General features: G+C 41.8%; 2 protein-coding genes across 5 annotated transcripts in view; one reads left to right on the forward strand and one right to left on the reverse strand.

The window, feature by feature from the left end:
- Positions 1 to 415: 415 nt before the first annotated feature.
- Positions 416 to 20,410, reverse strand: COLEC10 (collectin subfamily member 10). 4 transcript variants are annotated; one of them, XM_015856223.2, is made up of 6 exons: positions 20,081 to 20,410; positions 9,304 to 9,375; positions 7,338 to 7,409; positions 5,326 to 5,379; positions 3,710 to 3,805; positions 416 to 2,307 (listed from the first exon to the last, which is right to left on the reverse strand). In XM_015856223.2, exons 1-6 carry the CDS (start codon positions 20,226 to 20,228, stop codon positions 1,916 to 1,918), a joined length of 834 nt encoding a protein of 277 aa, XP_015711709.2. In that variant the 5' UTR covers positions 20,229 to 20,410; the 3' UTR covers positions 416 to 1,915. The 4 variants fall into 4 exon arrangements, with proteins under 4 accessions (XP_015711709.2, XP_015711711.2, XP_015711710.2 ...); XM_015856225.3 differs by lacking the exon at positions 9,304 to 9,375 and having other exon boundaries at positions 20,081 to 20,358; XM_015856224.3 differs by lacking the exon at positions 5,326 to 5,379 and having other exon boundaries at positions 20,081 to 20,358.
- Positions 15,918 to 23,148, forward strand: part of TNFRSF11B (TNF receptor superfamily member 11b) — a 66,832-nt gene continuing 59,601 nt past the window's right edge. The window contains exons 1-3 of the mRNA XM_032442892.2: positions 15,918 to 15,972; positions 17,224 to 17,494; positions 19,582 to 19,629. The gene's annotated coding sequence lies outside the window, so the exon portion shown is untranslated. The remainder of the gene's footprint in view (positions 15,973 to 17,223; positions 17,495 to 19,581; positions 19,630 to 23,148) is intronic.

Here is a 23,148-nt window from a genome sequence, read left to right on the forward strand (position 1 = left end):
AGCAGAGCATTTCTGCTTCTGTACCTTCTCCTAGCTTTAAACGTTCCTCCTGAAGAATAGGAAAATGGCCTATTAATGATGATTGTCAGTATAAAAGGAATGTCTGGTTTTTGTCAGACAGTGATTCTAATATGATCAATATGAATGTAGAGCCCCCCTTTTTCCCCTCCCCCCCAATCTGGCAAACGTATTTTGGTAACGTTTTGGGTCACAGGTAAGGATGCGTAGGGTGGGAAGGTGAGTATTAATGTGGTTGTGCCTCCCCACTGGAATGTTAGTGTGCCATTTCCTCATGACTAGAAAGAACTGACATACTGTGAATGTCTGGACCTGACCTAGCAAAAGGCAGTTCTTTTCCTCAAGAAACTTTCCATTAATTCTTTATCATTATTCATTAACGATTCTACAGGCCAAATAATTTAACAAGTTTATTACAGTAGATCCTAAAAAGCACGATTCTGCTTGATGTTGGAGAGTATAAATTCTCAGGAAGGGAACTATTCAGGATGACGTACATTGTGCTAAGCAAAGCTGTTTGCCGAAAGAATGCTCATAGCATAGTTGGGGAGCAATGAAAATACATGTGGTCCCACACCTGCATTCTTGGGACTGAAGTTTCCTGGAGGGTGTGTAGCAACACAGGTAATTTACTCCTGGTAGCAACAAATGGTTTTCTGGAAGAACAAGTAGCCGATAAACTGGCTTCGAAAAGTAGCTCTGAGTCACAGAGTCTCCTGGGATGCTCCGGTGTTGGCCATTGCTCAGAGATGAGCTTGAAGGCAAACTACCAGCTGGAAAATGGTATGCAGGATTTTACTCTTGAAAAGCAGGCTGACTAAGTGTGACAGCTGTCTCATTGTCTTTGCAATGCTGTACACAGCTGCAGAAGGGAGACTTATAGCTGACCCTCTGCGTTGCTCACTGGTGGGACTGCCTTCATGTCCAGTTGTTCATATCCAGAACATTTTGCACCCAATGCTGAATGTGACCTGCAGTGTGCACTGACTGGACCATGACTAGCAGCCAGTGTTCTCAGCTCCCAGATAGCATTTTTATCTTTTTAGTCCCAAGTGGGGGAAAAAATATGCAGACTTTCTTGCAGAGAACCTGGAGTCTTTACTAGCACCTCCTGCTGTGAGGAAAGATGAGACTTTTAAGCAGCATGAGGAAAGACTAAGAACAAAACCAGGCTTACTTCTGAAGGTAAAACAGATACTGTGTCTCAGGAGCATCCTGAACTTCAGAACAGTCCTGGCAGTGGTGTCATAGAAGCCACGTGAATGTGAGCTCTTCCACTGTATGCAGGAATGTGTTCCTTTGGTACTAGCAATGATATGAAAATCTGATCCATTATGGACATGCTGACATGGATAACTGAGAAGCCAGGCTCTGACAGCAAATTCTGCACCATCTGCAGCCTACAGCAGTGGCTTTGCTTCCTTTGAACTGTTTTCACTATGCTGGACTTTTCTATGTTCTTGCTCAGCTTTTTGGAGGCATCAGAGGCTAGAACTGTTTCATCTGTTCTTAGGTTGCAGGCAAGCTGTGCAGACCTGCAGAAGTGCCACTGCTTTGTTCCTCACACCTCAGCCAACCAAACAGGTGATTGAGTGAGAAGCAGAGATAAGTGAGTCCTCCACTGCATTTAGTGAAATCATGTTTGCCTCTGTGCGTCCTAAATCTTCCCAACCACTCTCAGTTATACGTAAAAATGAAATAAAAATCACAGTTGGCTGGATGCCCCCTGCAGACCTGAACTGGCTTTATGGTCACTGCCATGTCACGTTAGTTACTCTGGGTTAACCCAGTGATTGCTGGATTGAGCCCTATCCTTGTTTGTCTGCATTCCCTACAGTGGACGAATGAGGAGGGTTATTGTGTGTACAGCAGGTGCCAGATACCTTTTGTGGCACATTTATTTTCTCTTCTTGAGGAACTCACAGATGAAGTAGATCGTGACTTGACACTCAGAGTCATTCCACTCTCCTGTGCTGAGCATTTCCACACAGTCCTCGTGGCCTGTGGAGTCATGAGGCTCCCCATCCTTCCAGTTACTGTAGTTCTGCAGTGGGCTGCTGTCTGCATATACAAACTGGCCTTCCTTTTCCATGTCATTTATCCCGATGAATGCTCGGAAAAGGCCACTTGAGGAGATGTAGTCAGCAAGAAGGGCGTTGATCACCTCACCTTTGGGCATGGCCAGTGTTCCTCCTCTGTCCCTGCAGTGCATCAGGGCTTCTCTGTAATTCTTCTCTTCTTTGACAATATAGTAGAATTTTTCATCCGTCTCCCTGATGCCTGCTATAACTTTAAAGGGGAAGAAAAAAATGTTAATGGCATTTCTGCAGCTATTGACAGTTCTTCTGTTCCACTATGACAACAAGACTGTTTTTACATTAGCCTTATTGAAAGGAAGATAAGGAAATTTTTCCCACCACTGAATTTAGGGTGAACAGTAAAGACATGATCAGAGACTGATGCTACCAGTAGTAATGACAAGAGCCTTACGTGCATCCAGACCTGTCTGGCATGTGTCCCCTGTGACTGTTTTGTACTGGACATCCTTGAAGTTGCCGAATCAAGGTATGCTGAATGGAAAAGTAGCAGTGAATAACTCTGGATCACCCTGGTTGCTTTGTATACTATTGCCATATTGTGTTCTAGATTGTGAGAGTGCTGTGGGATAGGAATGCAGGGGAATAGCTGAGGCCTTTTCCATATAGAGGAAAGTCAAAGAAACTGCTAAAACAAGTCATTTTAAATAGAGCCTGTTGTTCACAGCTGATGTAGCCACTAAGGAACATTGAATAGGAAGGAAAGTGTGGCTGTTAAGCAGCTTTAAAAGGCAGATTTCTCAGGCAGCAGATATCCTAGTGAATTAAGCAGTGACAAGAAGCATTCCTGGGTAGCTGGTGCCAGTTTGTCCCTGCTGTTGGATTGCTGGAGTGATCCTGGTCACAGCTTCAGCCTCAGGCAAATAACAGTCCCTGAATTCTGAAGCTACTCCAGAAACAGTCAAGGAGTTAGCAGAGGAGCACTTAGTTCTCTAGGATTTAGCAATACAGATGAGAGTGTGGTAATTTCCCATGGTGCCAGAGAATGGCCTCAGACACATTTAATTTGCAGATCAGACTGAGTCCTGGAAGTGGGTCCTTTCAGGTGGGGCGTTTTGCACTGTCCTGCTGACAGCACTGCTTATAGATATGACATGTTATAACCCATGTCTTTGGGGTGTTGGTATCTCCCTAATTACAGAGAAAGATGCTTTCAGTGAAAGGAGGCATGAGAGGAGCACCATAAATGAATGCAGCTCTTCTGTGCAGCAGCAACAGCAGGATGAAGAGGTTCCTAGTGCTTTTTCTGGCTCTATGGAGTAAATTGGCACAACCTTTTCCCTTTTGTTGTGTGTATGACCACTGAGTCTGAGGGTGAACAGGCTGGCAGTGCAGAGGCAGTTAGCAAGCTGTGCCTTGTTCTTTCATAATTATTTCTGTTGTGCTATTGATCATTGCTGCATTGTAGTTGCTTTCACCAGCTGCTTATATTCTTACAGGTGCCAAACTGCCTCTTTTCTGTATGTTTTTGGAGTGCCTCGCACAGTGGGGCCCTCTGTCTTGGCCTGTATGCTGCTGTAGAACAGCAGTAGTGGGAGAATAGCTGTGATAAATGTTGTAAGAACCAAATACATCAAATGCATAATGATCCTTACCATTCTTTACAAACTTGATGGATGTGTTAAGCCGAGCAACATTGATATTCAGTTGTCCAACAACTCTGCGGTACCTTCCACAGTCACAGACTGTGCCTGTTACAACAGAAATGACAGAGGATTCGTCTGCTCAGAAATTTATTTATCTTTTGCAGATGAAAGGGTTTGCCTTTCGTCTTCCTTCCACTCCTATCAGTGTACCATTCACACACTCCCTGCCCTTCTTATCATCATGTCCATCTGACTGTGGATGTGTGGTTTACCGTGATGATGTCACAGTGTTATATCTAAACGATAAAGGTATCATAGAATCACAGAATGGCCTGGGTTGAAAACGACCACAATGATCATCTACTTCCAACTTCCCTGCTGTGTGCAGGGTCGCCGTCACCAACCACCCAACCACCAAAACCACCAAATCAGGCTGCCCAGAGCCACATCCAGACTGGCCTTGAATGCTTCCAGGGATGGGGCATCCACAACCTCCTTGGGCAACCTGTTCCAGTGCATCACCACCCTCTGACTGAAAAACTTCCTCCTAATATCTAGCCTGTTTCCATTTAAAACCATTCTCCCTTGTCTTATCACTATCCACCCTTGTAAGCAGTCATTCCCGTTCCTGCTTATATGCTCCCTTCAAGTACTGGAAGGCCACAATGAGGTTTCCTCAGAGCCTTCTCTTTTTCAAGCTAAACAATCCTAGTTCCCTCAACCTTTCCTCATAGGAGAGGTGCTCCAGCCCTCTGATCATCTTAGTGGCCCTACTCTGGATCCTCTCCGAGAGCTCCATGTCCTTCCTGTACTGGGGGCCCCAGGCCTGGATGCAGTACTGCAGATGGGGCCTCACAAGAGTTGAGTAGAGGGGGACAATCACCTCCCTCTCCCTGCCAACCACTCCTCTTTTAAAGCAGCCCAGAACACAGTTTGCCTTCCAGGCTGCAGGCGCACACTGCTGGCTCATGTACAGCTTCCTATCCACCAGGACCCCCCAAGTCCTTCTCTATCTCTCAGCACCTTTGTATCCACAGACAGCACAGATTCCATAGACTTCTGACAGATACAACATCACCACTGCTTTCTCAGTGAAAGTGTATTCAAAGTATGCATTGAAGTGGGACTGGAAAAACCTTGGTGGATGGACCACGTTAGCTGCATGCAGCTGTGGTGCTACAGAAATAGTTGATGCCAATTCAAGTAATTAGTAGCTGTCAAGCACTGAAATCTTGGTTATATTTTTGGTTGTTAAACTGAAATTTGTCTTGATAGAGGTTTTGTTTCTTCCTTTCTAATTCTCAGGAAGAAAACAAGTTGCTATTGGTTTCTCACTAAAAACCAATCTGACGAACCATATGCAATACCTTAGAAATGAACACAGTTGAACATTGAAGGTGGGAAAACACTAATAGTTATTAGAACTGAGAGGAACCATCTGGGTCATGTCACTAGCCTTCATTTTGCTAAACAAAACTTTTCACGCTTTTCCTGTTTGTTTCACCCATTCTGAAGTTTGTCTATTGGCCTCAACATTTTGTAACACTCTAGGCAAACCAACCCTGAAATTGAAGACCTAGCACAAGCAAATTCAAGCATTCTTCAGAGACAGATGCCCAGCATACCTGCTTTTCCTTTTTTTCCAGCTACCCCTGATATGCCTTTGGCTCCTTTGTCACCTGGATAAAGAGGAAAATATATTCTCAGATGCTGCATATGTGAGGGGGAGCACATCTGAAAAACCTGTTTAATAATATATTAGTAGTGTGCTTCTAATAGGAAGGCTTAATGTACTGTACTGGCCAATGTGCCAAGTCAAACAAGCCATGATTAATGCCGGTGAATGAAAATAAGGAGAACCCTTTAATAACTAACTCGCCGATAACACAGGCATGTTGCATGCTGCTGGTTCCTGGTACTGCTTTAAATATAAACTGCACCATGATCCCAAGGGGCTGCAAGCACTCAGGAATCTGCAGCAGGTGAAACCTGTCCACTCAGTTCCTTGCAGGACCTTCCTGAGTTTATCAGATCCATGTCAGGACAAGGCAACAGATGAGGCCAATGGGCACTCAGGCTCAGAATTCATGCATACAGCAGGATGTGTTTGTGGGCAGCAGTCAGCACCTGCACAAAATGAGGTCACTAGGGAGCAGTGTTTCATTTCAGATACGGTTTATGGAAAGATGATTTATTTTCCTCTTGCTTTCCTCTAGTTTTGTACATTGTAAAAAAATGGTAGAATTGCTTCTCCAGATTTCATGCTAAATACAGGTAACCGGCCCGTTTTTTAATGATCTCAGCTATAATTTAACGGCTGTCAAAAGTCTCAGCTGTGTAGTTCAGGAGCAGATGGACTTTGTCTGAAATAATGTCAGTTCTTCTTTTATAAATTAAAACCTTCAGGGCCAACTAATGTTAATACATTCTCTCCCTCATTGAAAGCTACATTTCGATGTGGTTATTCTTTTATATGGTCCTAGCTTTTAAAGAAGGAAGTCGGTAGCTGATTGGCATTTCAGTTAGCATTGTTTGGCACCCTGCTGAAATTTCAGGGTTGCTTCCTGAAGAACTTGAGTGCTTAATGGTAAGTTTGAAAGACTGACTTGGTGGCCTTTGCTTCTGCACATGAAAAAGGAAATGAGAGAAAAAGAGCCATGTAGAAAGGACCAATAATTGCACAGCTAGGTTGACAGCTTGATTTAAAGTCTTAGAGCATTGGTTTATTTTCAGATAAACAATCTGTGGGATTCTTATATTCTAATTTCCCTCAGTGATTGAAAATATTTTAGGAGATATAGATATCTGTGTGTTCGGTTGTCTAGGTGTTTTGAAAATGAATCCCCCAGGACAAATTCTTTTGTTCTTCTCTGATAGCGGGGTTGGCTGGAGGCCGTCAGAGGCTCACTAAAAGGCACTGGTGTAAGAAGCTCACAGGGTGTGTTGTTCTACCCACTCACCCACATGGCTGGATCAATTGCTTGGTTAGAGACCACAGAGTTCCCCTTAGGATAGTGGATCCCTGGTGAGTTGCTAAGGCAGATCTCACTGTGGCAGAAGTAATGTTTCTTCTTCTTCAGCTCTAAAAGGAATGCCTAATCTCTTCAGGATGCTAGAGCAATAACTTCATGGAATGATTACCCAAGTAGAGATGGAGTCCATCTTCATTTGCTTGGAGTAGTTGTTCATTGCTATGTAAGTTCTTTCTTTAATCTCCTTGACACTTCTCCTTCCCTGCACACTTGTTGCTTGCATCTCCCACACAATGCAGGTGTGGTACCCTGAGCAGCAGCTGAGTATTGGCTCTGAGATGCACTGGATGAAGGGGCACAAACCTGGCTTTCTCTTTTTGAGGTATCAGGATTTGTGCTATTTATTTGCCCCTTTCTCTTCTATCATCTCCAAGGACCGATTTCTTAACTTATCAAGCAAACTATTTTTAGCCAAGTAAGTGACATATTGCAGGTGGGAAACATAAATATTTCAGTTAGCTCTAATCACTGATCTTTCTACATAATTTTATTTGGCAAGCACCAGCTGCAGCCAGTGTTTGATGATACTCCATACCTGGAACTCACACAAAACACATATTTACCTAGAAGAAAAAACACAGGAAAATTCCCAGGCCAGGGCTTACCTTTTCCTCCAATCGGACCAATTTTCCCAAGCATTCCCTGGTCACCGACATCCCCCACAGTTCCTTTGTTTCCTGAGAGAAGAAATATGAGGAAGAGTATGGATGACTTCTGTCATTCCTTCCCCAAGATGCAACCCCTCCACTACTACTGTTTCTCCTGAGCATGGCAAGTCCCAGTGTAAGACAGACACAACAAATATGCTCGTGTGAGTATATAAATGAACACATTGCAAGCTTTACAGCTTTAGCCTTTGTTTAGACTTACTTGTACCAATCTGGGCTGCTGAGGCTCTTCTGTAAGCCACAGGGCTGCTGGCAGCCCCACTCTTCTGGCAGGGAACAGCAAAGTGACTCCAGTGCCAGAAAACAGCACTTACTTAAACCAGGTCTGCTGTGGCTGCATGCAGCTCAGATCACAGCTGCTTGGGGACCAGTACGGCTCTGCAAGGCAGCTTAATAAAACTGCCTGTTCATCTGCCAGAAACTTCATATTTTCATATAGAAAATACAAACTAAAACTGCTAGTGAGTATTCAGATATTGTTTTTACTTCACAACTGAACTATACCATTAGCAAGTTGCCTGAGAAGTACGTCTCTTTGCTGTTTCATTTTACTTTATTACTATTTCTCTACTGAAGAGAAAAGCTTTTGCTTTGTTCTGGAGGTGGAGTTCTCATGGCTTTGCTGGGAATCCTTCTGGAAGCACAAGTGCACGTAAGGAGCTGCTGCTTGCACTGTGCTTGCTTCCCAGTCCTTGGAGCACAAAAATACTGGGTGCCTTTCTGACTGGTTAGCAGTGTAAGTTCTGATGTAGCTGGGTGATAGTAAGAGCCCAGCTTAGGAAATCTCAGTTTTCACGCTGAAGATAACATCACAAGGTGCTTCTTAAGTGTGTCCTGGGTTTTGTTTTTTTTATTAACTTGATCTACCTGAATCTTACCTGATCAATTTAAAGTTAAGATGCAAAGTCCTCTGAGTGCATTTAAAAATAATAAAAAAAGAAGTTATTATGACAGAAATAACAGGACAATTTTAAAGATTCTATATAAGTAAAAACCTTTATGATTACTCTTAAAATATTAGACCACTGTCAAGGAAGAAAGAATATGGATGTGCATTATTCACACTATTGGCACCTTTGGAGTTAATGCATACAAACAATGCTGATGTTGTCCTGTCTGGTGGTGCAGAGTGCTGTGCTCAGGTAACTGGGAAGGTACAAGATTTGTTTAATAATGCTGAGTCCTGAGACATCTTATGCTCCTTGCTCTCAGCCCTGATGTTCCCACTTGATCATAGGATTTGTGTTTCTCAGTGTGTGCCTCAGTTTGCTTTTCTGTAAAAGAGGGACAGCTGAGACTGAGTTTTGCTTGAGCATCATGATTCAAAATTCAGTTACACCCAAAAGATCTTTTCACTAACATAACAGTAATCTTTCCAATTCTATGCGTGATCTGGGAGGATATTCTGGATTTCAATCATGGTTGCCACTTGAGAGAGCAGCAGTCAATGTGCTGGTTTATTATGTGACTATTTACATTTATTGTCAGACTCTCATTATGTATTGGCAGGAATTGCACCAAGCGTTCAGAGCATGGTTAGGTTCACTGATTAATGTTTGACAAGCATTGTGAAATCCACTGGGGCAGAAGGAATGAAAAGCATTGAACAGCACTGATAATAAATGCAGTTGTACGTATTTCTTTACTACGAGAATGGTGAGGTGCTGGCACAGGCTGCCCAGAGAGGCTGAGGATGCCCCATCTCTGGAGGTGTTCAAGGCCAGGTTGGACTGGGCCTTGGGCAGCCTGGTCTGGTATTAAATGTGGAGATTGGTGGCCCTGCCTGTGGTGGGGGGTTGGAGATTCATGATCCTTGAGGTCCCTTCCAACCTGGGCCATTCTGGGATTCTGTATTGATATTCATATACCATTGTTGTAATAGCCAACAAACCATCATAAATACCTTTAGGTCCTTTTGGTCCAACTTTTCCTTGTTTGCCCACTTCTCCTCTATCTCCTTTTTCACCATCATCCCCTTTCCAAAAAAAAAACAAAACATAAAGTAAAACATCATGATACATTTCACCCAGTGTAGTAAATGCAGCTGTATATCCACAGGAAGTCACATTTATGCACCACTGATTTCTTTTTGTTTCACATTGAAGGTGCGGTAGCCATGGGATACACTTCCAAAGAAGAGCTGACAAATCTGACCATTAGGAAAAGCTAAAAATTTTCCCTTTTGGAGAAACTGTCCTGGTGTAACAATTCTATGGCATCGATGCCAACTCTTGTCCTTTAAGGCCTAGTAGCTGTAAAGCAGATAAAAAAACAGGTGTTTGCCTATTGGGAAATCCGGGACAGATGCCAACAGAAGCAATTGGGGTTTATTAACTGTTCCTTGTGATTCTTTAGTTTGAGGTATTCAGATGTAACAGAAACAGGAACAACATAAATATATCTCAGTAGTTCTTAACACAAACCTTAGCATTTAGTACAGCAGAAGTCTTGCATTCAGTTTTTTGGCAGGTGGCATATGTTAATATAGCAAACATGTTTTGCGGTTACTCCAATATTTTATTTTGAATTAGTCACTTACAGAGTATTTATAGGAGGAAAATTCACTGTGTTACACAGTGCAGAGATTTCCCATAATGAGATCAAGGTCCTATTACAGAGGTTACTGTATATACTTACAGAAATTATTGAGCATCTTACAATCTAAAAGAGCAAGACTGCAATTAGGAGTGAGAAATAAATATCATCTACTTTAACACTGCATATAATTCTTTCTTGGGTTTATGCAGGAAAACAGAAAATCAGGGGTACAGCTGGGGATGATTTTTGTATATTTGTATTCTTAGTTTCGATCCCAAGATCCTCTTTTCAGCATTATATGACAAGAACAATGACCTGTCTCATTGAGGACAGTATCTCCAACCCTAGCAGAAAGCTTTCATGGAACTGAGTGTGTTGAGAGTTACCATTCCCCATGAGCAGAGTCATTAGGGTTTACCTGGCTGAAGGGCTGCATCCAGTCAACGTGTGAAGAGACACTGCTTATTCTACCCTGCAAAGATTAGTTTTCTGCCTTTTAACCCCGTTTATATTTTTGGTCTCTATAGCATCCTGTGATAAAAAGGGGAGGGGGAGAAAGCAGTTTCCCATGGTTGCTTTCACATTCATTAATTGCTTCATTGGGTATCTTCTTCATTCTTGTTTTGTGAAAAACATCACCCACCCATTCTTCATTCACCTTGTGCTACTTTCATAGCCAACAGGCAGCTTATCATGGGCTGCTCCATGGGGTGATGAAAGACGAGAGGCAGTGGGTGTTAACTGCAGCATGTAAAACAGTATTAGGTCCTCTGCATGTTGAATATAGGGACTGGACTGAGTTTGTCCCTGAATGCCACAAAAAGCTTTAGTGTTGAGACCCTTTGGTGGAGATCAGGCTCACCCCATTAGTCAGTGTGTCCTTGGGGGTGGTGGGCAGTGATCCAAACTGAAGGTGATGAAGGGCTGAACTGGAGGAGGAAATGCCCCTTAGAGGAAGGGACAAGGAAGACACACAGCATGTTGTGTGTGCTGGTACACTTGGCTGCTTTGTTTTCAACACCAGCTGCCACAGGACAAAACTGGAAAGGAAAAAGGTTATGAACAGCCAACAGGAGAATTTTAAATGTCTTTTTATTATCACTGATTCTTCAAAGATATTTGAGAAATCCATATATATTTCCAAAAGCCAAGCTGCTTGAAGCTGTAGGTCTGAGCCTCAAGCTGATGGAAAGATGCCTGCTTGTACTGAGTTCTTGCCTAGAGGTCATCAAACAGCAGAGCCAGAGAATTTGCAGTTTAATTTTGCTGTTGACCTCAATGCAAACATCATTTACGACCGAGAAACCGAGCAATTGTCCTTTCCAAATCCAGCTATGAAGCCCTAGAGAAAACTGTAAGAGTCACTTCTCAGTAGGAGAGAAATTCAGAAAAGATTCCCAGAGGCTGACAAAGACCTTGTAAAACATGGTTCCAGGAAAAGGTTAAGAGCTGGTGTGATCATAGTCTGCAAACTCAAGCAGGGGAGGAAATGTGTGATAATAGAAAGGAATCAGGGTGTGATTCAAAGACTGGGAAAGCTGGATGAGTTCTGACTAGAAGGGTAACACGAGGTTATTTAGGAAGTAGGCCGTGCTCTCCAACAGGGGAGGCACACCTAAGAGGCTTCACTTCCAGTCCTTAACTATGCAATGAATTCCCTTATGTACATACAATATGCTGCAATTCTGGCTCTGGTGTAGAAACGGCCAAGAGAGTTTCTTTGGCCTGGATCATGTGGGAGAGCAAACCAGATTCTTGTGAACCTTCCGAATTCTGCCTATCACCCTGGCAGTTCTCATCACCTGTCAGCCCAGCCAGTTACCTCCTGTGTGTCTGCTGGGTTAAGGGCTCTGCTGAGGCCGATGTTTTCTGCAGAAAGAAGGCCTCTGTGCAAGAAAGATGCTTTTATTTCTTTAATAATTTATTAAGAAATATTGCTTAGACAGTTAATCTTACAGCCCTGGAAAGAAAGTCAATATACCCGCACAGAAGCTGTGATTACTTTCCAAATGTGTTTTCTTTCAATCTCAGCTACAATACAGAGCCAAAAAAAAGCTGCAGTGGCTTTTTTTTCTGAGAGACTTTGGAGCAAGTTTTGCACACACGAAGTTGCCAGAGATGAAACCTGGTTCTTGCTTGTCAATCATTAGACTGAAAGCTGGCAGGTTAAAGGGGTAAAAGGTGTGGGAAAGTTTGCTCTGGACATTTTGAGAAATCACCAGGTCCCAGTTTTTGCTCAAGCCATGAGAAAATCTAAGGGACAGGGAAGGACAATCTATCACCCGTTTCATCTTGTTGTAAAGTGGTGTATCATATATATATATATATACCTTAGCTCCCATACACTGGAAATGGAAATAATACTAATTTGCCTGTCTGTAAAAGGAGAATCCTGCTTTTCCCCCAGTATCACATCTGGGTAAGGGTAGGCAAGTGTAGAAGCCAAGAGTATTAATTAGTGGTACCATTTCATTTTGTGCTTAATAATGAATTAAATCCGATGCTTGACAGTATGGTGTTAAGATTATCAATCCATTGTGCCCAACTGTAGTTAAGTGATGTCAAATTTTGGCAAGAAATATGAATCCTTGGGTAATGCTCCCCCCTTGTGGTTTTGCTGTGATTTGCAAAGAGGTAGGAGCGACTGTGAAAGGTTGGTTGACCTTGTTTTTAACTGGGTAGAGTTGGCTTTCTCTCTAATTTATAATAAGCATCTTTCTCTTCTTTCTGGGACTTCATGTGGACAGCATTTCACTGTAATAGACACTTCAGAAATCTGAATCTGACTCCTAGCTGTGCTTTGGACAGTGTGTTTTAATTGTTGTACTGCTGTGCTTTGCGCTCTGTAACTTGTCTTATAGGGAAAAAAAGTTCTGATCCTGACCTCGTATGTTTGTAATCTGTGCCTGGAATTTAAATTCTCATGTGTGCTGCTGTACATTTGGAGAAGTATCAGATTACATTTTAACCCAATTGGCAAATTGTAACCTTAAAACTTTTACTGCAAGGATTTCAGATAATGCATCGCATTAGCATCTGAAGCATGGATGGAGCACTTGTAGCAAATAGGTGAAGCAAGTCCATCACTCTACTTCATATTCCTACAAGCTGGTTAACTTCTATGTCACAGATTTTAAATATCATAGAATCATAGAATCCTTAGAGTTGGAAGGGACCTTTAAATGTCACCTAGTCCAACTCTCCTGCAATGAACAGGGACATGCACAGCTAGATCAGGTTGCACAGAGCCCCATCCAGCCTGACCCTTCAAAGACTCAAGGGATGGGTCTTCCACCACCCCTCTGGGCAACCTGTTCCAGTGCTTCACCACCCTCACTGTAAAAGACATTTTCTCTATACTTAACCTAAATCTACTCTCTTTAAGCTTGAAACTCTTGTTCTATGACCACAGACATTGCCAAATAGCCTATCGCCTTCTTTCCTGTAGCTCCTCTTTAAATACTGAAAGGCTGCTCTCAGGTGTCCCCGGAGCCTTCCCTTTTTCAGGCTAAACAGCCCCAGCTCTCTCAGCCCATCCTCATAGGAGAGGTGTTCCATCCCTTGGATCATTTTTATCACCCTCTTCTGGATGTGTTCCAACATGTCTGTGTCTCTCCTGTACTGAGGACTCCCCATCTGGACGCTGTACTCCAGGTGAAGCCTCATCAGAGCAGAGCAGAGGGGCAGGATCACCTACCTCACCCTGCTGGCCACGCTTCTTTTGATGCAGCCCAGGATACGGTTGGCTTTCTGGGCTGCAAGGGCACATTGCTGGTTCATGTCCAGCTTCCCATCCACCAGAATCCCCAGGTGCTTTTTGGCGTGGCTGTGCTCTGTCCTAAAGTGAGCCATCTGTTGTCTGGTTTGTATTCACAAATGGAGGAAGCATTCAGGTTAAGCAGTTAACTTATATTTAGTGGCTTCCCAAGTCTTGTGATCAAGGGCTGACCCTACTTCTTAGAGAATCAGGATGGATTATAGTGCCCATACCTATCTGTGGATGCAGCCCTGTGACAGTGTGAGAGCAATTTTACAGGCTGTGTGGGGTCTAAAACTGGAACTCCTGAGCTGGTTTCAGGCTTGTTGTCTCTGGGAGCACTCAAAACCCTCCAGCTTGGTTTAACTGAGAGTTTTTCATGTGTGCTGACAAGTCATGGTGTGAGTTAGCTGCACTTCCTCACTAGACCAAAAATACTCATAGAATCATAGAATCATCAAGGTTGGAAATGACCTAAAAGATCATCCAGTCCAACCGTTCATCTATTACCAATAGCTCCCACTAAACCATGTCCCTCAACACAACATCCAGTTCCTTGAATACCCCCAGGGTAAATCTACTCCATTGATGCTAGTGTTCTCTAAGCCTCTCTTTTACAGTGAATCAATTGAAATGCATCCTGTGAAGCAGAAAGACCAAGCAAGTTGTATGGGTCTGTCTCAGGTTTAGTGCCCTGTTCTTTGCCACTACCTGAAGTCGTTTAACACACATCACATCCCCTGGCCCCTACCTCCATGCTCCAGGGCATACCCACCCTGTTAAATATCAGAGAATCCTCTTTTGGTGGGCTAAAGCCCATGTTTAAGAAAGCAGAGAAGTGCTGGGTCATGGCTGATAATGCTGTAGGGAGAGAGGGTGGTTAACCTTGTTGTTTCTTTTGGATGTGGCTACTTTACACTACTTATTTTGGATGCATTTAGCATTTCTAGGCATTGAGTCCTGCCACAGAGGCTTTGTATGCAATCTGTCATGTAGCTGTACCCTGTGATACATTACGAGCTCTGCTGTTCTCCATGGTTCATGTCTGGAGTCCTGCTACAGGCACAGGGACCCTCTCCATCTCTGCAGACACTGTGGGGAGATGAGGTGATGCCACTGCCCTGAATGTTAAAATAAAGGAGTAAGGACAAGTGTAATTCTGGAGCTTTGAAGCTTTTCCAGGAGTAACTGACTGCTTTGGAAAAGCCCTGTACTCACTAAGCCTCTGCAGCACCTGCATGTGTACAATCCATTTGAGAGGTTTGGTCACCAGAGGGAGTCACAGACTCTAAGAAATAAACAAAACAGTTTGTCTTTCCATTGCATAAATGTGTCACAGCTACGTCAGTGGAAAGCCTCAAGATTTCCTCCAATTTCACTTTCAGTGTCCTTTAGATCCTTAGCAAATTTCCCGTAGCTGTGGGGATTCCTATTTCCAAGCTATATATGACAAGTGAGGGCAGGATTTCTTGTGCTGTCTTGGAACTAAGTGGAGTCAATTTGACGCAATGTCCCTGCCTCATTCCTCTTCCCGTCGGCCCTCAGCACTGACCTGATACTTCCCTCTCACTCTGTCTGATGTTGAGCACTCATCTCACCCTGCATTTAATGAATTACAGAAATGAGAAGGGGAACACTAATAATGCATATCGTATCCATTTTAAGTGAGCTGGATTAGCTCAGTGAGAAGTCTGATGAAGAAACAGTTGAGCCTGCACATGGGGAAGGCAGATCCCTATGGTCAGAATGATGGCCATCTGTTTTTGGAAAAGAACCTGACTGCATCATCCAGCTATAGTGTGTAACTTCAGCTATAGCCACTCTTTCTCATGCCATGCAGGAGACATATAGTGCTCCACAGTTTGTACCAGGAGAAATATAATTGTTTTGCTCACAGGTTCTTATCTTTTCTCACTCATCTCCATGTTAGATAATGGAGGCTTAGTCACCTTTCCTGGTGAAGTGCAAAGAATCTCAAGAATAAATTGGATTCTCTGCTCACTTTTCTGATTTCTGCTTCTAAACATCCATTGACTTCTCTAGAAATAAGCCCTCATTCTATTGCATTTCATGAGTCAGATTCAAACTCTTAGTAGTTCTGCCAGCTTGTGCTATTTGAAACAGTGGGACTTTGTGCATGAACAGGATATATGTTATGTCCTTAATAACACAGTAAAACTTTGTATTATTTCTGATTCTCCTTTCAATTTGTCCCAGTTCTAATCTGGATGACTGCATGGACTGCAATGGTCTGAATGAAAAATCAAACCTACACTGGTAAGAAATACAAACCCAATATATTTTGAACTTGCATTTAAGTGCCTTCCTGCATGCTTTGTAGCTCAGGCTGAAAAACTTCAGAAACTTAGCATATGCTAAAACACATGAAGGTAAAAATGTGTGAAAAATAGAATTATGTGTCAGTTATAAGGTGCTCTTCAGATCAAACATGAGGCGCTAAGAGGGAAGCTTAGTTATAGGTCTGAGCAGCCTATAGGATGTGGTAAGGAGTTTCTTATTTTTGGAAGGAAATGTGGATAGCAGCATATCTGGTTTCTGAGAGTGTTTTAAGTTTTCCAGGAGTGGAATTGCGTAAGAACAATTAAAGCTAAGAGATGGACAGCTATGCAGGAGACCACAGTAAATGCTATTTTAAGGTGCTAGCCAATGTCATAGAGTTTATAAGCACCATTTGTCAAAAATAATAGTAAGGAAACACTTTACATCTGAATTGCTATGGGAAACTCTGTATTCTTCAGTATTCATCTCATTCCAGTTTTTCAGCTTGGATCTTACTCAAGGCCTTTGAAGTCCTGTGTCTGGATTTCAAAGGAAATGAGCTGGGACTTGGGACAGATAGCAAGATCTAGAGTCAGGCTTCAGGAACACTGAGCTCCCACAAGTCCACATGAAATCAACTGCAGTCTTGTTCCACACTTCTGTAAAGCCGTCCCTATTCTTCTTCAACCCCCGTTCCTACTATTTATGAGAGTTTAGAAGTTGAAGTTTTGGACTCAGTATTTTTCCTTACTAATATTGTTGATGACTGATTTATTCGGGCCGAAGCATGGACCAACAACTTGTGCTTTTTCTCTCATAGCATTAACTGCTGCTTCCCTATACTTCTCCTAAAAGCTGCAGCCACCAGCCTGTTTTGAGGCTTGGAAGGCTACAGGGCCATGACTAACCTTGCTAGTCCAAGCAATTGGCTTCCCTGCAAAATTCATTGCTTTGTTTGTGCTATATCTGGTTTTGTTTTGATCCAAGAAGTTAATGAGTGCAGAATTTGATCTTTATTGTCCTAGTTAATCAACTGTGAATATACTTATATATATATATATATATTATAACTATATATTATATAGTTATTATTATATAGTTTTTGAGAAGCGACCTTTGAGCATTGCATAGAAAAGGAGACTGGAAGAGAAGTAGCAGCTTATGCTTTTTTCTTATGTTTTTTTTTCCCCTCCTTTCTTTCTGGATTGAAAATATATAAATTTTCTTTCCATGATTCTTTTGAAACAGGTTTGATTTGCCTTTTCTTTCACCAGCGATGGCAAAGCAGCAGACAGATGGACTGCAAAGAGTGGAGTTTGTATCACACGTTACCAGCAGAGGTCAGGCTGAAACTCCATTTCTGATTCTGAACTGTTAGACGGACTTTCATCATTGTAACTGAAAGTGCAAAAGTCTTAAGGGACATCTACTGCCTTCCTCCTGTTCCTTGGAGATTGTATCCTTCCAGAGTATTTCTAGCTGTGTGTTTTCTGGTTCTGCTGACACTCTTCAGGGGCAGGTGACTGTGGCATAACTGTTGTGAAGACTTTCCTGATAATCAATCTGGAATTACCCTTTCTTTTAATCTCATCACTCATCACATACTTCCTGTGTGACACCCCAACTGGGAGCATAAGAAAGGGTATATTTCTGAAGGGGAAGAATTTGTCTTACACACATAAACCTGGACAAGTTACAAACAACTTGTACATCCAGCAGCTGATTTTCAGGTCACCAAACAGGTGATCTTTAGGGTGAAAATGCAGAAATGTCAAGTGCTTGCTCAATGTAGCAGCTGTGAATGCCTAGATGATGAAGTGAGTAATGAAACCTTCAACAGTACAAGAAACAAAGGCTGATAAATTCAGAATCTCTCTAAACATTCTCACTTCTCCCTTAGCCTTCTCTCCTCCCTTGAGCTGTGTGAGAGGCAGAGCAGCACTGCTGCTGTGTAGTACTGAGGCCAATCTCACTCATAAACTAATCTAGCCTACTAAAGAGTTTGTGCCACCACAGCCTTGCAAAGCTATTTATTGCTGTTCAGTTCTTTACAGTTCTAGGTGCTTAGTCCCATTAGATACTAATGTCCACATAAAAGAAAGAAGTTGCCACAACAGCAACCTGGCTTGTGGTGGTAGAAGAAGCTGACCAGTGTTCTATGGAAGCTCAACACCTCCATCTTGTGAGAACACCACTGTGTTCCACTATAGCTGAAGACCCTGAGCAAATTAGAGGCATATGGTTAACAAAGAAGCATAACAAATGGAGCACAGAAAATAAACCTTACAGCAAAGGAGGTCAGAGGTTTGCCCATTGTCAGGGTTTAACTATTGTCTGAACAGCAAAGTGTTGCCTGTGGCTGTTATGTGGCCCTGGGTTTGGATCGTGTGTTCTGAGTCCTTAGGCACAAAGCAGTTAGAGGAAAACTGGATCTGAATAGGCTTTCTTCTGCCATAATAGGTCAATGTGTTTCATCATCATCTACAGGGAATGCTTGAAGAGCAGCAGGGCAGTCACACACCCAGCCTGCTCAACCTGTAGTTGCCCAGGTGACTGGCAGTCAATCAGTCTGCTATTGAGAGATGCTTAAAGCTAGCTGCCTACCTCAGATCTGGTAGGAACTGAAATGAGGCTATAGGATCATATCACGTTAACTGCAAGATATTTTTATGATCTGCAGTGGATTTGAGCCAGTAGTTTAGAGTTGATTTGCTCAACACTTTTAACAGTCATGGATCTTGGCTGTGGTAATGCAATTTTAGAGTGATACTGAGGACCCTGCCAATAGATGTTTGGCTTCTCTTGTATCTTGTTATCAGCCAGGAAGCAGTAGAACTGATAATGGCTAAATCCTGATTTTCTCAGTATCACACTTGCAGAGAATCATATCTAACCTTTAAATACTCCCTGTCACAGATAGACCAGAGAAACCAACTGGAATCCCAACTACTCTCATGTTGTCCAAAGACCAACTCATTAGCCACGTGACTTGTTAAACACAATTATGTCAAACTTTGTTCTTCAGCCTGACATTACTCATATATTAATTAAACAAACTCCTACTTGCTCCCTTTGGGATCATTACATCTCCCTGCATTTATGCTGTGGCAGCAAAAGCTAAAGCTTGGATTGTAATCATAAAGAAATTAACTTGCTGATTAAAAATAGTCCTTTAAGCAACATGCATTTGAATAATCCATCGTAAAAACAAATTAGTCTGGAGCAATACTTTTGACTTGATAATCTTTTTTTCTGCTTAAAATTTAAATCAGTTGCATTTTTTTTCCTCATGCTCTGGTGCCTATGGAAAAATACAATGAACTGTTAAAAAGAAAGCAATAGTTCAAACTGCAATAGCTGTACTGTTGAATATAGATTTTAGATCTGTCGCTGCAAGATAGATTTGTATGTCATAGTCCTAATTTTCAGCTGTGGTGCCTTCAGGCAACTCCACTGACATTAGATACGTTACACAAAATGCAAGTTAATGCAGAAAATTTGCTTTTAGATATTTGCAAAGAATTTTGAAGATAAAAGAAATGCACACGCTAGAGCTGATTGAGTTCTTCTTGAAGTCTGTAGTGAAGGTCCTGTTTAATTCCACAGGAGCTGCTGGATCAGGTCTGAATGAATGCAGCAGAACTTTGCTTATAGGTAAGTATTTGTAAATAATGTCATTACAGTCATCAAAAATATTGCACTTCTCTCTCCAACTATATGCAGAATAAGCTATTAACTGCTCAAAATAGGTGCTTACTTTCAGACAAAGTTCCTCAGTTTATGGCTACTAACTATACTGGTTGTGTGAGGAATACAAGAAGTAAGAGAAGATTTATGTGGCTGGAGAAAATTGCAAAAGGACACATTTAATCCATATGAAAATATGTGAGAAGATGTAACTGAAACTAAAGAAGGAAACAAATTCAAATCTCCTTGCTCTGCCATTTTCCCCCATTACAGTTTCACTTTTCTAGATGCTTTTACAGATAGCAGTAACTGAGATCTTTCCTCCACATCCCATGCCACAAGCCCTCCACATCTCTCTTTTCAAAAGAACAGCTTCAATCAGTACTAGTCTCAGCATTAGTAACCTGATTTTCCTCACCTTTTGGTCCAGGTAAAATAGTGTGTGTCGAGCAGACATCTGTTGTAGGTCGATTGTCAACATCAAAACCAAAAATCTGAACTTGGAAGATGAAAAGCACTACTAGGGTCCCATATTTCCTCAGCTGTTGTTCTTTCTTTCTGCTCATCCTTGCAGCTTCTCAGGAAATGCCTTTCGTTGTTACAGTCTTAACAAATGCAGCTGAATCAGAAATAAATGCTCTGCTAACTGAAGCAGTGCAAAGATTGAGAGCTACATGCAAGAACAGCTAAATAAAGAGAAGAAAGGAGCTTGACGATGCTGTAGTTATTTCTGTCCTGCACATTATCCAGAATATTTATTTTAAACTGACAGCTGTTTATTCCAATTTATCTCTTATCTGTGAGAAGTTTAGCTGTTTTTGCCTTGGAAAATTTCTTCAATATATGGGGATAATCTCTTTTATCATTCTTCTTTTATTTTTTTTCCCCCTTTTGGCACTGATTCTTCACACCCAGCTTTTCACTCAAGAGACAAAAGACTGTGGTATTTTATCCAAGTGGATACTAATTAGTTATAGAACACTTGTAGCTGTTTTTTTTGCTGCAAAAAATAATTCAGATTCCTTATAATGAGTGAAGAGATTTCCATGAGAGCTTTCTGCCAAGGAGATCTTTAGGGATGACAGACTAGCTCCTAGTCTGCTGTGGGTGGATGTCTCTGGTGCAGTTGGCTTTTGGATGCCATCTACCAGAAGCCCCCATATGAGGGATGAAAGCTTGATATTAACAATGGATTTTTGAGCCAGAAACCCCCAAATGATAGTTTTATGTTTACCAGTTTTTCCACAGTGTTTTCTCCAAGTCCAAATTCTTTTACTAGACACAGTACAGAAGGACAAACTACAGGGTTAAATCCAGAGTTGGATGAGATTGACTGCAGAATGTCCTCCCATACCATCTTTCTCCTCTACTTACAAACTGAGAGATTCCATATATCAGGATCATGGCTTAACACGTGCCTCAAGCCCATACTGTCTTTGCTTTTTTTTCCCTGGGTTGCCATGGAAGGTGTCACTGTTTCAAATCTGCATAAGTTAGCTGTCAGTTTTTCAGCAGGATGCTGGGTCTTTGAAAGTAGATGTAGGAGCCCTCATGCATAGAGGAATGGGTAGAATGCAGCACCTATACGTATTGTTTTGGAAGGAAATGTCACAGCTATCCTTCTGTGTGCAGTCGCCTCCTAGAGCAATCTCCAGCTTTCTCTTAGGAAGAGTACAGTAACAAGGAAGCATGAAAGAGGAGATGACTTTTTATAATCTGCCCAGGAATTTCATTAACTTTTGGTTTCTTACACAATGAAGCACAGCAAGTCTTTAGTACTGCCTGAGTACTATTAGCGTGAGTGTGTATTTGTTTTCCATCCCAGACAAAAAAATGTATTTCCTGTAATAACAGCTTTTGAGATGCCTTCTTCATTATTTTAGACAATAGTAGTTCCTTAGTTTTACACGTTAGTCTTTCAGTAGAAAGAAAAAGTAGCAATACTGATGTGAAAGCAGATAACATTCTTAAAGGTATTGCACAAAGGCTTTGATTACAAGCTTTTAAGTGGTATGAAATATTGGCCAAAAGCCCAAGGAAGGGTCAAGAAACTCCTCTACCTCTTTCTTTCTGTCCCTTTCCTCTTTTGTTAAACTGTATACAGTACTTTTCATAAATAAAGAGTGGTTTCATCCCTAAAGAATGTAATCTAACTAACACTTTCAAGTGTGGCCTTGATAACAGATACACCATAGCTAAAGAAGTGAATGCTGGGATTAGAGATGGATAGAGCTGTACCAAGAATAAACTTGTTCCTCTGTGATTTGCACTGGGCACAGTGCCTCTGACTTGTACACTGTAAATCTGCTTTATTTATCTTTTTCTTCTCTTCACTTTCCATTTTGTGAGCAGAAGGTCAATGTAAGAGCAAGAATAGAGAGCGTAGGAGTGGGAAGCTGGTGTACTTAGCTTTGGAGGAGGCATTTGGGGAAATGTTGCCAAAATGACGTGAATGATGCTATCTGTTCCACAACACTGAGAGACTTGCAGAGAATTTTTTGTTATATATCAGGGATAAAAAGGGGTATATTTAAGTAAGGGAGGAAAACAGTCATTTAACCAGTTAAGTTACTGACCGGGACAAAGCAGATAGCCTTCTTTTGATACTACTACTCTTAACAGTCATTTTCAAATGTTCTCATTCCACATTAGAAATGAAATCAAATCCCTACAGGTGGTTTTTTTCCTCCATGAAAGTCACAAAAACCCTAAACACGTGGTGAGAAACAAAGTTTAATGTATACAAGAGCTACTTAAAATGGAGGAGACTGAGATTCAATTTTTTTCTCTCCCTAATTCAAACCGGTCTTTTGCACCACAGCCTTAAGGATATATAGCCTTATTACTGGGCTGTTTCATAATCAGTTATGTCTTCCTGTATGTTGGACCAGAAATCCTATCCTGAGGCTAGAAAATCGGCCTTAACAGGAAATCCATCACAACATAATGCTAGCACAAAAGCTTGGATTTTGGCAAATCAATATTTATCAAACCAGTTTCATCGAAAAATCCTCAAGCAGCCTCAGCGCTGATGGAGATTTAATGAGGCACACTGCCTATTGTGCATGTTAATTCTGATTGAACCAGGCTTTGGGAAGTGTCTGTAGGCAAGACAGAAAAACAAACTAGGCAGCGTTGTCCAGACATAAAAGACATAAAACAAACATTTCCTAAGGCATGAATGTTTTACAAGAGCCTTCAGAAGGCAGAAATGAAAATCTTGAATGATTCTGTTGCTTTGAGTTGCACAGCAGTCAGGTAACCTTTATGTACCACCCCTTGGATCTCAGGTACTTCCGTGGTAGGTTGTGTTGCCTTCACTTGGATATTCAGTTGTTAACAGTTAAATTACAGTAGATAGAAGGAGTACAGACAACATTCTAAAATGGCCTTCAGCAAAAGGTGGCCTGATCTACAGCCAATTTTAATAATTCCTAAAGTCCCAGACCCAATGTCACTGAACTCCGTGTTAATACATGCTGCCTG

Source organism: Coturnix japonica, chromosome 2, assembly GCF_054131305.1.
Source record: "Coturnix japonica strain WE chromosome 2, WE-NBRP24, whole genome shotgun sequence".
Taxonomy (NCBI): Eukaryota; Metazoa; Chordata; class Aves; order Galliformes; family Phasianidae; genus Coturnix; species Coturnix japonica.